The following is a 17037-nucleotide window of genomic DNA, read 5'->3' as shown; positions in this document are numbered from 1 at the left end:
TAGGTAATCCCTGTGAAAGGGTCGTTTGACCCCCAAAGGGGCTGTGGCCCACAGGTTGAGAACCACTGGTTTAGAAGGAAGCTGGATATAAGGTTGAGAATGCCATAATTTGGCTTCTTTTTGAGAATCATTAGCATAGAGGATAAGGTAAAGATAAGGTAAAGCGAGGGAGTAGAATCAACAGGAGAGCTCAAAGTAACTTAGAAAATATCAGGATTCATGGAGGTAAATATAGGAAACGCTTTGTGAAAGCTAAAAAGAAATGGTTAGAGGTAGAAAGAGAAGGTGGGAGGAATGGTGCCCAAAGAGCCAGTAGAACAGTATTTTTATTTTAGAACAGTATTAAAAAAAAAGTCACCACTGGCAAGTGCCACACCAACAACATGGAAACAAGGACTTAACAATGCTGATGTTTATGAAACAACTTGCCAGGAATTTAGTAGCAGCTTCCTGTACAGGCAGCTTCTAACAGGAGCTGACTTATCCCCCAGCTCAGCTATATGAGGACATGCTTAAGCTGAAAGAGTTGATGAGTTGTGATATTATGATATTGAAGGACTCCATGGACAAAATATTAAATGATGCAGAACACATCAAGAAAAGATGGAAGGAATAGAGTCACTGTACCAAATAGGTGTTTGACGGTTTCAAAAATCGACAGTATTGAAGGGAGACCAAGCTCCCCAAGGCATTAGTGAAAAACAAGACCCCAGGAATTGATAATCTGCCAAATATACTTCAACAAACTAATGCCGGAAGCACTCACTGGTGTACACCAAAAGCTTTTAGAAGCTCATGGCCTGGTCACCTGACTGGAGTCGACCCATCTATGAGCCCATTCCAAAGAAAGGTGACCCAGCAAAGCACAGGATTTATCAAGTAACATCATTAACAACACATGCAAGCAAAATTTTATTGGATATAACCCCAAATAAATGCAGTAGTATATCCACAGGGAGCTACCAAAAATTAAAGCCAATTCATTAAAAAATGTGAAATAAGGGACATCATTACTGATATCAGATAAATCTTGGTTGAAAGCAGAGAATGTCAACAAGATGTTTATTTTTGCTTTATCAACTCGGCAAAGGCATTTGACTGTGTGAATGATTACAAACCATGGATAATGAGGTAGTTAGTTTATTGTGCCAATCTGGCCGCAAAACACATGTGGGGTTAAATGAAAGGCGGAGGGATAAATGGCTGAGCCTCACCTTTCTAGTTCTCGAGACTCTTGCTTTCTGATGGTCAGACCAGGGTGCAGCTGCCTTAGCAGGTCCCTGATTGAGCTGGCAAGGCTCACTTCCTGCCAGACATCCCTGAGGAGAAGCCACAAGGACCTACCCCGATGCAGCTCTGGATGTTGGAGCAGTCGTGTGGAGACCCTGTCAGTACTGAGATGCTGACACGTTCACTGACTCGGCTTTCCTCCTGCAGTCTGTGTCACTGAGTCTGTTTTCTGAGATGGAGGAGGACTTCGTGGATTGGTGTTGGACATATAAGTTAATGGGTTAATGTTGGACTTGTGGGCTTGGGCAGCACTGGGTTGGGGTGTTTTCTTGATGTGCACTTAACCTTTATATAAAACTCTCTCTTATACATGAGTTCCTGTGGATTTGTTTCTCTAAAGCACCAGACTAGCACAGATAACATTCCCGAGAATGGGAGTTCCAGGTGGCACTGGTACACAGACTAAGATGGAGCTCTTGAAACAGAACAAGGCAATGCTACGTCACTGAAAATGGGACAGGGACGCACCAGGTTGTAATCTTTCTTCACCCTCGCTCATCTATGTGCGAACCAAATAATTCATAAGGCTGGACGAATGGAAGCAGAACGTGGCATCAGGATTGGAGGAAGGCACCTTAAGCACCTGGGATATGCAGATGACACAACCTTGCTTGCTGAAAGTGAGGACAACGTGAGGCACCTGCTGATTAAAATCAAAGACGGCAGCCTGCAGGATAGATTACAACTCCATGCACAGAAAAGAAAACCCCTCACAAATGGACCAGTAAATAACATGGCAGTAAACAGGAAAGTATTTAACTAGTCAAGGATTTCATTTCACTTGGCTCTGCAATCAACACTCATGGAAGCAGCAGTCAAGAAATCAAATGATTTTTTTTTTAAATTGAGCAATTCTGCTGCAAAAGACCTCACGGAAGCCCCGAAGCACAAAGATGTCACTCGGGGACTAAGGTGACCACGAATAAGCAAGACTGTAGAAGAATTGATGCTGACAGAGAAGACTGAAGAACCATGGGCTGCCAGAAGAACCATCTTCTCTTGGAAGAGGTACGACTAGAATGCTTCTTGAAGGCGAGGAGGGTGAAACTTCGTCTCACATATTTTGATATATTATTAGGGGAAATCAGTCCCTAGAAAAGAACATTTGCACTGAATAGTTTCTGATGTAATTCCTTTGGAAAAATCCCAATTGCCTGCCTGGTCGTATAAGACACAGCAATTTGCAAGACGCCTGCTCAAATCCCTCCACAAACCCCTGGTCCAACTTTCTTCAGCACAATCTGTGCTGCAGCTTCAGTATCACGAGAATTTTTAAGACTTTTATTCCTCCAAACAATGATTTATTAGTGTTTGTAGAATTTTTACTTATTTTTCTTTTTTGGTCACTCTGACATCTTGGCTTTATGAGGACTTTATTTCTAAAACCGACTTTGATGCCGGCTTGCTGTGTCATATAGTAAACTGTCCACTGTTGAATGTATTGAGTGCCTAAAGAAAGGAAAACACAGCAGTTTTTCTTTGTACAGATGTGCCCTCTGTTTGCCACGAATGTTGTTGCTACTGTTTTTTGGTGCCATTGACTCCGACTCTTCGTGGCCCTCTGCACAACAGAAGGAAACACTGCCGGTCCTGTGCCCTCCTCACAATTGTTCCCGTACTCGAGTCATGGGCACAGCTATGGTGTCAGTCCGTCCAGCTGAGGGCCTCCTTCGCTGTCCCTCCACTTTACCACGCATGATGTCCTTCTCCAGGACTGGTCTCTCCTAAAACATGCCCAAGTTTCGTATGACAAAGTCTTGCCATCCTTGCATTTAAACAGCACTCTGCCCTTAATTCTTCCATTTGCCATGAAGAGGGAAATGAAATCTCAAATTTCTCATTATTGGTAGACCTAGAGGATCACTCTCTGATAGAACAAACATAGAAAGAGCAACAGGCACAGGAGGAGGATGCGAGTCCTCTGGAACAAGTGTCTAGTTCTTGGTTCATGCAGTCATCTTTGCTTTGTGTGTGGAAGACACTGGGGCAACCTGGCAGGGCTTTCCACACGAAAAGCATACCTTCTGGAAACAGTGGCCTGATCCCCTGCTTGCAGGTGAGCATTTTCTCGCCACCATGAAACACTAAATAGATGAAAGAACACTTGCTCTTCTAAAGCTCAATGAATACATGAAAGAATTTAGTCTTTTTCCTAAATCCCTGAGAAATAATCTCTAATACCTTTGCAGCTCCCCGTGATTCAAGTGTCTTTGATGAGTCCTCAGACCACACCTGGGGTTTTATGACTCAGGTTGGACCTGACTGTGCCAGAAAACCTATTGGTAATATGAGTCCACTGATATCGACCTTCTAGTATCAGCCAACCACAAGAGAAAGGGGTTAGAGTGCTCATGACATTAGGAAACCACCCACAAGAAGCCCCAGCCACTGCAGTTCTGTGAACTTCCTGGCTGGTGATAGACATGGATGCCTGGAGGACGATAATGCCTCCCTTTGTGGGCATGGAAGCTCCACACTGGAAATGCTGCCAGATCTTGCCCCATGCAAGATCCATTTATATCTTTCCTTTTCTATCACTTTTGCTAAAATAAAACAGTAATCATAAGGACAAGGGGGTACCCCGGAAAAAAACTGAATTTTTTTCCAAAGGTGTTATGTTAGGCATGGTTCTCAAAAGAAGCAAAACCAGGATACTTATTATTTTATATATATGATCATATATATATATATATATTTATGCAGCAAGAAGGAATGTAACAGCTAATCAGTCCGTACAGCAGTACAGAGGATTCAGTTCAAATCACTTCCATAGGAAGGTTAATATACTGGAAGTCTTTTAACTCACATGGGCTGCTGGGTCCAAGGTCAAGGAAGCAGACAACAGAGCCCTCCCTGGGGCAAGGCAAGCAGAGTCTGCCCACAGACAGCAGCATCAGGGTGGGTCACCAGCAGTCAGTAGCTCAGGAGCTTAGCGAGGCAAGCTCGGATTGGGATACTGGAAAGCAAGCAATGCAAGGGGACAGGATCCACCAGCATCCCCAGCTCAAGTGATATATGCACCAACAGTGTTGTGAAGCAGGTCTCAAAGGAGCCTCTGATCCATGGTCTGGCCTGGCCCACTAGTAGTGTATCTCACAGACTGAGGCAGAGAACTAGCTACAGCAGCGTCAGGAATGCTCCAGCACGCTCCAATCACCAGCGAGCAACAGAGAGGGCAGTGGGCCTTTCAAAGCCATTATCTCTTTGCCATCCAATCAAACTTCAACCTGACTAATCCTCCATGTCTTCAGTGGTCAGGCCGGCACAGCAAAACTACCTATCACAGTTATGTATTCAAATATTTTTACAAAACAACTTTATCACCTTCAAAGTACTCTCCATTATACTTAATACATTTGTCAAATCTGCAATTCCATTCTTGGTAACATTTTTCAAACTCATCTGTTTGGATAGCTGATAAGCACCTCTTTTGTCACCAATCCACATTTCACCTTTTTGGAAATAAGAAAACCACTCATGTATTTGAGATTCTCACATAGTGCTTCCTTGTAAACTTTGTTCAACATTACGACATTTTCTGAGTTATTTTTCCTGAGCAGGAAAAAAATTTCACAGCTATATGCTGTTCTCTTATATCAGCCATTACAAAAAACAAGGTTAAAGTGAAACTGCTTTTATGGAAAAAAAATTCACTGTGATCAGAGAGAACCTTCCCAGGTGACGCCACTGAGTGCACTAACTCATAGTGAGCTGCTTGACGCTCACCTAGTGGGAAAAAATGCTGTGTACAAGGAAAGCTCTGCCCATGGACCTTGTTCTGGGTTTTGTTGGGTATCCCCTCGTATAATACTTTTCATGAGTCGTGTGAGTCATTTTAGGGGGCTATCTAACCCAAGGGAATAGTGGGGTCAGCAGGACAGAGGTGGTAACATTCTGTGATTCTCCTGAGCTTATCACTGGAATCATGAGGGGGCAGTGGAAAAACCTCAGACTTGAAGGCAGCAGTCCCAGGAGGGCTGTGACATCATGGCTGGCATCTGAGCGTTTGGGCAGCCGTGGCAGTGTTCAGGGTTGTGTCCTTTAACTGGTGAGACCTGACCCAGCTCCAAGTGGTCAAGGTCACAAGGAAAAGTGGCGCATACGCAGTAGGTGTCAGAGCAGAAGCACACAGAAGGAAGCACGAATGAGAACGGAATTTAGTTAAACTCATCTTTGCATTTTCATGTCAGAGACGTGCACTTTGATTTTCAATCTTGGTGTGAGAAGTGGGATTTGAGTGTTCCAGTAGTCCCTCTCTACCCAAGCAGTGAAAACTCACTAACGGAAGCATATTTTATTCTGATTTTTAAATGTAATTGATAGGGTGGCATTTTTAGAATATGCAATTACCCGGTAATGATCGCTGTGAGATTTTGGGTGACAAGTCGGAACTAAACTTCTCAAAAGGTATATGGGGGTGGTGGTGAGTGCTAGTAAAACCTGTAATAATGCCAAACAGCCTGCTAAGCGGCTACGTATACTGCCTCCTTTAATTAATGCCACACTTAATTAGTTGATGAGTCAAAGTATTATTTTTATCCTCAGGAATCCGACCTAAAACTTCTCTAACGAAATCAAAAAATCTGGTTTAAGGCTAGAAGTAGGCGCCTAAGGAATTGTTGGCTTGACTGAGTACTTTGTGCAGCTCTGTTGACTCTATAACAAACCAGATACACTTATAAGGAAAATGGCCTCTGGAGGCTTTCTTTCTGAGGCAGAAACGGTCAGCTAGAGGAAACACAGCTCCTGGGGCTGCTCTGACCAGGAAGTAAGAAAGGCACCTGACAAGCGGCAGGCCCGTGATGACAAACAGGTACCTGTGTTTGCGTGTTTCCTCCTTCGAGCAATGCGATGCCCAGCAGAATGCCTTCTGAGAAGATCCTGTCGTTTTTGGTGCTCACGATGACGTCAATGACAAGTTCAGAGGCGCCTTCCTTATCCAGGAGACACTGGATGTCTGCCATGGAGATTCCCGTCTTATCTGAATCTTGTCCAGAAAAGCTTCCTGGCAGGAGTTAAGGGAGGAATAACAAAGCTTAGAAATGGCAGGTGTCGTGAGTACATATGCTTTGCAAATCCTAACACCTTAAGACGCTTCACTACTGGGACTCTATAACCTTGCGAAGGTAAATATATTAGAAACTTGGATGAAAAGGTACAAGAGAAAGTTTTTTTTAAAAAAAAATATGTCATTCCTCCCAAATGTCTACATTCATCATTAGACATTTTTTCTTAAAAATATTTTAGAACAAGAAAATTAGTTTTATCTTTGTCCTTAATGTAATAAGAGATTACCATTTGAATTAATGATTTCTCCAAAATCAAAAGACAAATGCAATTCTAATGTTCCAGTCTGTTGCTCATAAGCCCCAATTGTGCAAACGTTCTTCATCATGAATTTCAAGATAACTCTTTTAGATTCGCTTCTTCAGGTCAAGCACCAGCGTTAACGAGGATGGGAACATGGGAGAGTCTTATGGCCGGTCTTACCTCCCACTGGTGTGCTTTTGGTGTAGGCTCCGGAGAGGGGTCCGTTCACACCAACTCCAAAATCACCTTTAAAATAGCGGTTGAGGAGTATTTTTCTTAATGTGCTACCCTGATAGAAAAAAAAATCAAAGTAGTCATTATTGTTTATTTTTTTAATAAAATGAATATTGTCAGGATATTAAAATCCTCCTTAAAGGTACATCATTTTAATGTCTTTTAACTTTTATTGTGAATAGGTGGAGATTTACATTTCCGGTAACCACTTCATATTCAGAAACTTAAACTACTATCTAACCACCCAGGAGCTTGCCTTGCCCATGCCGATTTCCATTCTCTTTCTTTTGGAGAACTAGCTTCCTCTTCATCAAGCCACCCCCTGCTTACCCTGGTCTATGGCTTCAGCACCCCACCACCCTGGTAAACACCAAAGTTTGCTTCTTTGCTATTTAAAGCCTTTGCTCAGGTTAAGCATTCTTGATATGGATGATGCTGAGACCTGACACACACATAGAAAGGTTTTGGTACTGCATGGTAGCAGAGAGTGGTTCTCACTCAGCTGTTTACTGCAAACTCAGCACTTTGAGTCCACCGGCCATGTCATTTATAGCGTTAGAATCCTGGTGAAGCAGTTCTTCTAAGTCCTATGGCAGCGATTCTCAACCCGTGGGTCGAACAACCCTGTCACAGGGGTCACCCGATTCATAAAAGTAGCAAAATTACAGTTATAAAATAGAAACAAAACATAATTTTATGGTTGGGGAGGGTCGCCACAACATGAGGAACTCTATTAAAGGGTCGCAGCATTAGGAAGGTCAAGAACCGCTATCGTATGGAGTTACAGTGAGTTGAAATTGACTCCATAGCAGTGAATTGTATTAATATTTTCTGAAGCAAAATATGCACATCTTACAATAAAATTATAATTTTCTCCCACAGACTAAAAAGAAAATATAGTATTTTTATTAGAACATACTAAAAAAATTGAAGTGCTCTGAATTAGAGATTCCTTGGTAACCTTAGGGTGCCAATGTTGGTGAGAATATTTGTCTTACTTTAAAAAACAAATTAAACACCTGAAATAGTGGAAAAGAGAATCCTCATTAGTAGAAACAGGTTTTTTAAGGCTAGAAAAGTGCTAGGTATACAGCATATGCTAAAATAAATACTCTTGCTAAAATTAATGATATATAAATTCTAAAATGTTTTGATCAGAAGATGGTGGACAAAAGCTATTGTATTTATGTATACATAAAACATTAATTCAGTCATTGTGTCTTCAATAGTGTATCGATTTTCTCTTGCAATATATTCACTTGCACGACAAGAAGCATGTTTTTTGAGGCTCTGTGAAGCGGACTATGAGTTGTATTGACATTGTATGGGAGAACGGAACTGCTGTCTCATTGCCAAGGCTGTATTCTTCAAAGAATAGACTCCAAGGGAGCTTTTAATGACCTATCCCCTCTACTAACCCATGCCTTATTAACCCATGGTCATCTACATCAGTGCTCCAAAAATGCCCCACATGTCACAGTGTCAAAAATATTAAGTAACCCAGAGAGTTTGAGCTGCTTTGCCTTACAGCAACGTAGAAGTTTTTGATAGTTCAATGGCTAGAGAATAGACATGTATTGCACTGCATTGTATTTCCTTAGGACTTGTTCACATGGACTGTGGTAAGGCAAGGCGAACACTAACCAAAGAAGAAATCGTAAGTTATAGGGATCTAGTCTACCAGTGAATGCAACACTACAGTCCTTTATAAAGTCTAAGTGAAGGCCTTGAGGAGGCAAAAGAAATAAAAACTATCTTAAAAAAACAAAAGACAGCATGAGGCCCAGAGCTGATCCTTGTAGCAGGAGAGGAAAAACAAAACAATTCTCAGACGTCAGAAGGGAAGTGTTTTACTGTGCACCTTATCATGAGAGAGAATATCTTGGCCTCTAAACTGAGGTTAATGTTTAAAGTTGAGGGGAAACATGTGAGGTCATATTAACCAAAGTGCTAGACTTCCTTAAAAGATGGGGTAGGTGCATATATTTATAGGTTTAGTATTAAGGTAGCAGATGGACATTGGGGCCTCTACTCAGGTACTCCCTCAATGCAAGAACACTTTGTTCTATTAAACAGGAATTTCAAGATGCTCACCTTCCTGATACAATTGCTGAAGACAAAGCAGATGTATAAGTGAATGTGGTGAAGAAAGCTGATGGTGCCCGGCTATCAAAAGATATAGTGTCTGGGGTCTTAAAGGCTTGAAGGCAAACAAGTGGCCATCTAGCTCAGAAGCAACAAAGCCCACAGGGAAGAAGCATACCAGCCTGTGTGACCACAAGGTGTCTATAGGATCAGGTATCAGGCATCAAAGAACAAATATCATATCATTGTGAATGAGGGGGAGTACGCAATGGAGACCCAAAGGTCATCTGTAGGCAACTGGACATCCCCTTACAGAAGGGTCACAAGGAGGAGACGAGCCAGTCAAGGTGCAGTATAGCACCAATAAAACATACAACTTTCCTCTGGTTCTTTAATATTTCCTCCCCCTACTATCATGATCCCAATTCTACCTTACATATCTGGCTAACCAGAGGATGTACACTGATACACGTAAGAGCTGGAAACACAGGGAATCCAGGACAGATACACCTCTCAGGGCCAACAATGAGAGTAGTGATACCAGGAGGGTAAGGGAAAGGTGGGGGAGAAAAGGGGAACCAATCACAATGATCTATATACAACCCCCTCCCTGGGGGATGAACAATAGAAAATTGGTTGAAGGGAGACATGAGACAGTGTAATACATGAAAAAATAGTAATAATTTATAAACTAACAGGGTTTGGGAGGGAGGGGGGTAGAAATTATAAGTTGATACCAAGGGCTCAAGTAAAAAGTAAATGTTTTGAGAATGATGATGGCAACAAATGTACAAACATGTTTGACACAATGGATGCATGTATGGATTGTGGTAAGAGTTCTATGATTTGTGCATGTTATTATCTCCGCAGGTCTGTCTAAATAAGGTAGGCTGGATGAACAAGCTGGAGAAAAAACAAAGGGACCGACAGTTCCAGGGGGAAATGGGATAAGGGGAGGTGGGGGAAAGGAAGTGGTGTTAACAAACCCAGGGACAAGGGAAGAACAAGTGATCCAAATTGGTGGTGAGGTGAGTGTGGGAGACCTGGTAGGACATGATCAAGGGTAATGTAACAAAAAAGTATTGCTGAAACCCAGGTGGGGAAGGACCATGACAGGGGGACAGGAGGAAAGTCAAGGGAAACAGAGGAAAGAGCTGGGAGGCAAAGGGCACTTATAGAGGTCTAGACAAAGACATGTACATATGCAAATATATATATATATATATATGGATGGGGAAATAGAGCTATGTGCCTATATTTAAAGGCTTAGTATTAAGGTGGTGGAAGGACATTGGGCCTCTACTCAAGTACTCCCTCAATGCAAGAATACTTTCTTCTATTAAATTGGCATTCTATGATGCTCAACCCTCCTGACACAACCACTGAAGACAAAGCGGGTGAATAAACAAATGTGGTGAAGAAAGCTGGTGGTGTCCAGTTATCAAAAGATATAGCGTCTGGGGTCTTAAAGGCTTGAAGATAAACAAGTGGCCATCTAGCTCAGAAGCAACAAAACCCACATGGAAGAACACACCAGCCTGTGTGATCACATGGTTCCAAATCGATCAGTTATCAGGCATCAAAGAACAAAAAATCATATCATTGGGTGCACACCTCCATGATACGATCGCTGAGGACAAAAGGGTACATAAGCAAATGTGGCAAAGAAAGCTGATGGTGCCTGGCTATCAAAAGAGATAGCGTCTGGGGTCTTAAAGGTTTGAAGGTAAACAAGCAGCCATCTAGTTCAGAAGCAACAAAGCCCACATGGAAGAAGCACACCAGCCTGTGCGATCACAAGGTGTCGAACAGATCAGGTATAAGGCATCATCAGAACAAAAAAAATCTTACCATAGTGAATGAAGGGGAGTACAGAGTGGAGACCCAAAGCCCATTTGTCGGTCACTGGAGATCCCTTTGCAGAGGGGTTTAGGGGAGGAGATGGGTCAGTCAGGGTGCGACGTAGTACCGATGAAGAACACATCTTTTCCCCAGATCCTGGATGCTTCCTCCCCGCAACTACCACGATCCGAATTCTACCTTGCAGGACTGGATAGGGCAGAGGTTGTACACTGGTGCATATGGGAGTTGGAGGCACAGGGAATCCAGGGTGGATGATACCTTCAGGACCAGGGGTGTGGGGGGCGATGCTGGGAGAGTCGAGGGTGAGTGGGTTGGAAAGCAGGAACCGATTACAAGGATCCACATGTGACTTCCTCCCTGGGAGACGGATGGCAGAGAAGGGGGGAGAAGGGAGACTCCGGATAGGGAAAGATATGACAAAATAACAATCTATAAATTATCAAGGGCTCATGAGGGAGGGGGATAGGGGAAGGAGGGGGAAAAAGAGGACATGATGCAAAGGGCTTAAATGGAGAACAAATGCTTTGAAAATGATGAGGGCAAAGAATGTACAGATGTGCTTTACACAATTGATGTATGTATGGATTGTGATAAGAGTTGTATGAGCCCCTAATAAAACGTTTATAAAAAAGAGAAAAAAGGGTTAATAGATACTATATATATTCGTGTATAAACTGAGTTTTGCAGCACTTTTATGCAGTTTTGGTGGTAAAATTAGGTGCCTTGGTTGATATTCGGGTCAGCTTATAACCAAATATATATGATATTTAACAATTACCCTCTACAGACCTTTGCATTGCTTCTAACTAACTCTTTGAAGTACAATTGGCCCATGTATAATGATTAACATGTCATTGTCCAGAAGAGAATGCCGTGAGAAGAGGCCTGGATCCTTGTGAACCAACTACCTTTGTATTCTCTGTAAGAGGGGCTTTTAATTTCAATCACTACTCCAAGAACCCAACCAAGAGATAATCAGCAATTGTTTATATATCCTTTTATAAAAAAAGGATAAATTCTAGAAAATGGTTATATCCTTTTTTAAAAACAACTCTTCTTCCCCCCTCCCCGAATAAAGTTGTTCATATCCAATCACAGAGTACAAATGTATTATACCATATTAGAATAAGCTTCAGATTCCTAAATTCTCTTTAAGCAGATAAAATGAATATCAAAGTTCTTATCAGAGTTGTCCACATCAAAATTAATAAAGCAACACTCTTCCCTTGTACCCTACTCCAGGCTACATAGCACCATGCATTTCCTAACTACACAACATTTATAGGATTAGTAGTTGTCTGGTGGTAGCATTCTCATTTTCCATGTAGAAAATCTGGCTCACTTTCTGAACAATGCATTTCATGCATGACAGCCACCTGTCTGTAGAGGCTGATGTGTTGCAATGATGCTGAATGGGTTTCTGCAGCACTTCCAGATGAAGACAGACTGTGAAGGAAGCACTGCTGACTGTGAGCTACTAAGCAACCATCCATGAAAAGCCCTGTGGGGCATTATGGTCCATGGCCCATGGCAACACCATGAGAACACAGGCCAACTCAGTGACATCCGAGTGGAGCATGGAGGGGTGTGAATCAAACCCAGAACACTGTCAGAGCCGATAGCACCAAAAACTGTCTAAAAGTGATTCTTCAGCAGAAATGCGCTAACTTTAATTAAAATAGTCCTGTAAGTAGTTATAACAACAAAAACTTTTTTTACATAAGCTTAGCTGAGGTAGAGTAAATTATTATGGCCCTTCTGGCCATAATTCCTTATGTGATGTGCTATTATTCTGGACTCGATGCCTGCCAATATAATTCCATTTAAGAGTGAGCTGGGCTGCTAACCCCAAGGTCAGCAGTTCAAAACCACCAGCCACTCCAGAGGAGACAGATGAGGCTTTCTACTCCTGTAAAGAGTCATAGTCTCAGAACCCACAGAGGCAGCTCTATAGAGTTTCTATAGGCACCTCTGCCCAGCCCTATAAGTTTGCCATAAGCCAGAATTCACTCAATGGCAGTGAGTTCGGCTTTTGAGTCCCTGCTATGTTAATAGACAGGATGAAGGTGGGATTAAGCCTCTAATCTACTACAGGGGTAAACCAAGTCAAACCCTTTGTTTCCTTGGGGTCTGGTCAGCTAATCAATAAAAGTCACAACTCAAAGCCATCCATCTGTGTATCAGAGCCACCTTGAACAGACAGAAAACACCCGAGGACCACCGGAAGAGCAAATCTGAGCTCTCCATGTGAAGTGATGGAGGCAGCAAACAGAGACCCCAGAAGCTGTGGCACAGAAGCCATGGGAAAGGGCAAGGAAGCCAGGCCAAGACCAGAGACCAGAGACCACGTCAACGATACCATGAGACAGAACACAGGAGCATCGCTGAGACTGTGGGACATGTGAGGCAGAGACCACGGGGCAGTTGAGAGGCTGAGGAATGAAGACGTAGCTGCTGGCTACAGAGTCCTGTTGCTAGGGTCCACTGACTGTCTTCTCAATGATCCTGACTTCCTCAATACAACCCCGTCCTTGTGAGCTTTGTCTGCACTCTGTGTGCCCATTGCAATGCGTTCTCGAACCCAGCACGCAAGTAGAGCGCAGTGGGAGGACTGGCTGGGGTCAGAACAGGGCGTAAAGCATGGACAGTGAAGGCATGTCTGTCCTCTGCCTTGTGACAATGGGGAAGTCAGCAGAGATCAGATCTGGCCACCCCCTCCTCACGCTTCCACATTAGCTTGCATGTGTCAATATACCTCATGGAACCTTCTGAAGCGCTCTCAATCAGGAGCTTTCCTCCAAATACTCACAAGTAGGCACTACTGTTTCCATTGCTTTCTCGCCGATTTTGTCAAATTTTCTGATATTTAAACTACAATATTCTGGTAATTATCATTTATGAACCTTTATCTTTTTTTAGAATAAAGTAAAAGAAAAAAGTAAAAGTGGAGGAGCAACTATTTTAATGTTAAAACTGATCATGTAATTAAATGAAGAAAAAGTTATAAAATTATTTCATTATTAGTATAGGTAAGCTAAGAAATATTACATTTCATCCATTTGTAAGTATATATTATTCTACAATTAATATTAATATTATGCAGTAAGGATTCTGAATGATCTGGTATGAGAGGGGCACACAAGGAAGAGGTGATACTGTAATTACTACCTGGGGTAACACCACTCTAGTGGCATCACCTGGTTGGAAAGCCTACTTTTTTGCTGTTGTTAATCATTCCTTGGAATAACATCTGAACTCAGGTGACAGTCACCCAAACATGCATACCCTTCACCATCCTCCATGGACCTCACACCATCAGCCAAAGTGGGCAAATCTATCCGGTTTCAAACACTATCGATCGTAGTAAAGACAAACTTGGGTGCTTGTGGTGATGTGGAGTTACCTGGAATGATTCTGCTACGCACAGCACTGAGGCCATGTCTTTGTAACTGTCACCAAAAGGTCAGGTGCGACCATGCAAATAGGGTGTGTGAGATGCTAATTAAGGGGACTGGTCAGTTTTGCCATTCCGCTGGGGACATAAGGCTGAGACATCTCAGAAGTAAAGGGAGAGAACAAATCAAGCATCATGAATGAGATCCCCACTTGAATGGTAGGGGCAGCAGAAACCTGGCATCAAAACCACGCGACAGAGCAGAGGAGCAGTCCTGAGACCCAAAGGGAGCGGCGGAGCAATGCTGAAACCATAAGGCAAAGAAGCGAGACCATGAAACCGAGCAGAGGAGCAGTGCTGGGCTTCCTGGACCATGGTTCAAAGCAGAGGCCCGGGGACCACAGCGGAAAGGTTAAGGACCAGGGAGACATGCCTGCCAGCATGGCTAAGAAGAGGTACTGCAGACAAAAGACTGTATCCTTAACATTCTGTTAGCTTCGCTAGTAAACACCCATCACAATGAGCATTGTCTGTGAGCTTGTGTGGCCATTACAATGAGTTATTGAACCCAGAAGAAAAGCAGTTTACTACAGAAGGAAGGGCTGCTGCCAGCATAGGTAAATAAGGATGGCTGGGAGCCAGCGTGGACTTGGCTCTCTTTCTCTCTGCTGAGGCCAGAGGAGGTCAGCTGTGGCACCGGTGTCATTTCCTCGGTGCTAAAAAAAAAGAAGTAATAATAGGTATAAATGGAAGAGGATTGTTCTGTTTGTTTTAGTAGTGGCCCATTGAAGAATGGAAATGCTTTCTATACTGCTGCTTCATAATTTCTCCAAGCCTGACTTCTGTTACCAAACACAGAGTCTGTCTGGAAGAAAGAGAGGTAAGTCCAGGGCCTCAGCGTGCACAGGGCATTCTTAGTCCCCGGCACTGTCTGGGATGGGGTGCAGTGGGGAGAGCTCAGATGGAGCCATTTCCACACAGGCCTCTAATGCAAATAAAGTCACTATAGCGCCATCTTCAGAAGTGCTAGTGCCCAGGTTGAAGTAATTGTCTCAGAGCTAGCATTGCCGCGGCAAAAATTTGGAGATGTATGAAAGCAGGATTACTTGATTTTGAAACGAATTCTACCACAGTTGAAAAGCTGGGCTTGTGCACTGGTTCTTCAAACCCCAAAAGAATTCCAGACAGAGCTCCCATGGAAGGTGCCTTTGTTGGGTTAGGCCAAGAAGCAAGGAATGTCCTTTATAGGCATTTCCATATCACAGGCAGTTCCAGGCCACCAGACACAGATGTTCGCCAATGTCTCCCTATGAACACTTCCCAGATGTGCTAAACGCAGTGTAGCCAAGAGAACTAACAGCCACCTTCTGAAATTACAACAAAATATCTCCATAAAAAGACTTCATTTGTGGCCAGAGAAGTCAGAGTGACAGCTGCAAATGACTGAGAGCAGGCCCCACCCCAGTCCCGGCCATTGCCTATTGTACTCAATCCAATCTACCAGGAATTGAGGCACCCAGGAACTTATCTATAATACAAAGGAAGCATAGTGAAACTTATGGAACCTAGGAAGAGCTAAACATTATCCTGGTGGCACAGTGAATTAGCACTGGGCTGATAACCGAGTTTCAGAGGACAGAGATTCGCATCGTCCTGCTTCTCCGCAGGAGGAGACCGAAGCAGGCACCTCCATAAAGACGTACGGATGGGCAGCCCTAAGGAACAGTTCTACTCCAGCCCCAGAGCAGTGCTTCCCAACGTCCTCAGGCTGCCACCCTTTCGTACAGTTCCCCAGGTCGTGGTGACCCCCAACCATAACAGTATTTTCATTGCTACTTCAAAACTGGCATTGTGCTACTGTTATGAATTGGGTGACCCCTGGGAAGGGGTCGTTCAACCCCCAAGGGGTTGTGACCCACAGGTTGAGAACGGTTGCTGTAGCGTCCCTATGAGTCGGAATTTGGCTCGATGGCAGTGGGCTTGATTTGTTTGGTTTTTCTTGTTGTTGTTTGAGAAAGGACTGAAGACGCTGATTCTTCAGGAAGCACAATACTGTTCCCCTTGAACAGGGAATAATAGCCGTAGGAATAAAGAATACAAGGAAGTGACCTTTGAGAGCCTCATTCCACGTGTCCCCCACCCCAGGGATAAGTGATATGCAAATCATGCATTTTTCCCATTTTGCCTAACATAATCTAGACATCATCCAAGTTGGACACTGCAACAAGAATCCGAGAAAACTAAATCCTCAGCTAGAATTTCCAAAGGCAATGAAAAGTGCAAACTAAAAATGTATAATTTAGTTTTTCCCTCAAAGACTAGTGATGAGCTACGAATCAGCCAGGACCAGATCTTCAACAAAATAGGACTGCGTGTGCCTGCAGCCGCCGCACAGTTTCATTTTGATGTTAAACTTTACTATTAACATAATTGGTGTTGCACTAACCTTTTGGTTTAATGACAACATGTTTGATTAGCTATTTTTCCTCATTTGAATTCCTAGGGGTAAAAAGGTACATTTCCAATTTCAAATAAATTATTGCAGTAACTGAATCTTAATGGAATTATATCAGGTTCACCACTATAATCGACTGAATTGTCAGAGAGTTCTTTTGGGAAAATATGACCAATTTCCTATAATGGAGCTGTCTAATGGTTTGAATAGTTTGGTCTCTGGGTTTCAGGAGTGTACACCAACTCTTTGTCACGGTCCTTTGGCCAACTTTCTTAAGATAAACAGCACAAACTTTAGTAGCAATTGTCATATACATTTACAAGATGCTCTGTATCGACACAATCTCACAATTATAATCTTTAAAAACATATGGACGTTTCAGTCATGCTAATAAATCACTTAGTGA

The 17037-nt window shown here is 43.0% G+C and overlaps 1 protein-coding gene across 1 annotated transcript in view; it reads right to left on the bottom strand.

Annotated features, from left to right (window-relative positions):
* Positions 1–17037, bottom strand: part of ITPR2 (inositol 1,4,5-trisphosphate receptor type 2) — a 590339-nt gene that overhangs the window by 168991 nt on the left and 404311 nt on the right. Inside the window, exons 38-39 of the mRNA XM_075551968.1 lie at positions 6781–6889; positions 6108–6295 (exon numbers count right to left, since the gene is read on the bottom strand). Coding sequence (XP_075408083.1) covers positions 6108–6295; positions 6781–6889 — 297 coding nt within the window. The remainder of the gene's footprint in view (positions 1–6107; positions 6296–6780; positions 6890–17037) is intronic.

The sequence above is a fragment of the Tenrec ecaudatus genome, chromosome 6 (genome assembly GCF_050624435.1).
Source record: "Tenrec ecaudatus isolate mTenEca1 chromosome 6, mTenEca1.hap1, whole genome shotgun sequence".
Classification (NCBI taxonomy): Eukaryota; Metazoa; Chordata; class Mammalia; order Afrosoricida; family Tenrecidae; genus Tenrec; species Tenrec ecaudatus.
Note: the sequence above shows the minus strand (reverse complement) of the source record. Positions and strands in the feature narration are given on the sequence as shown.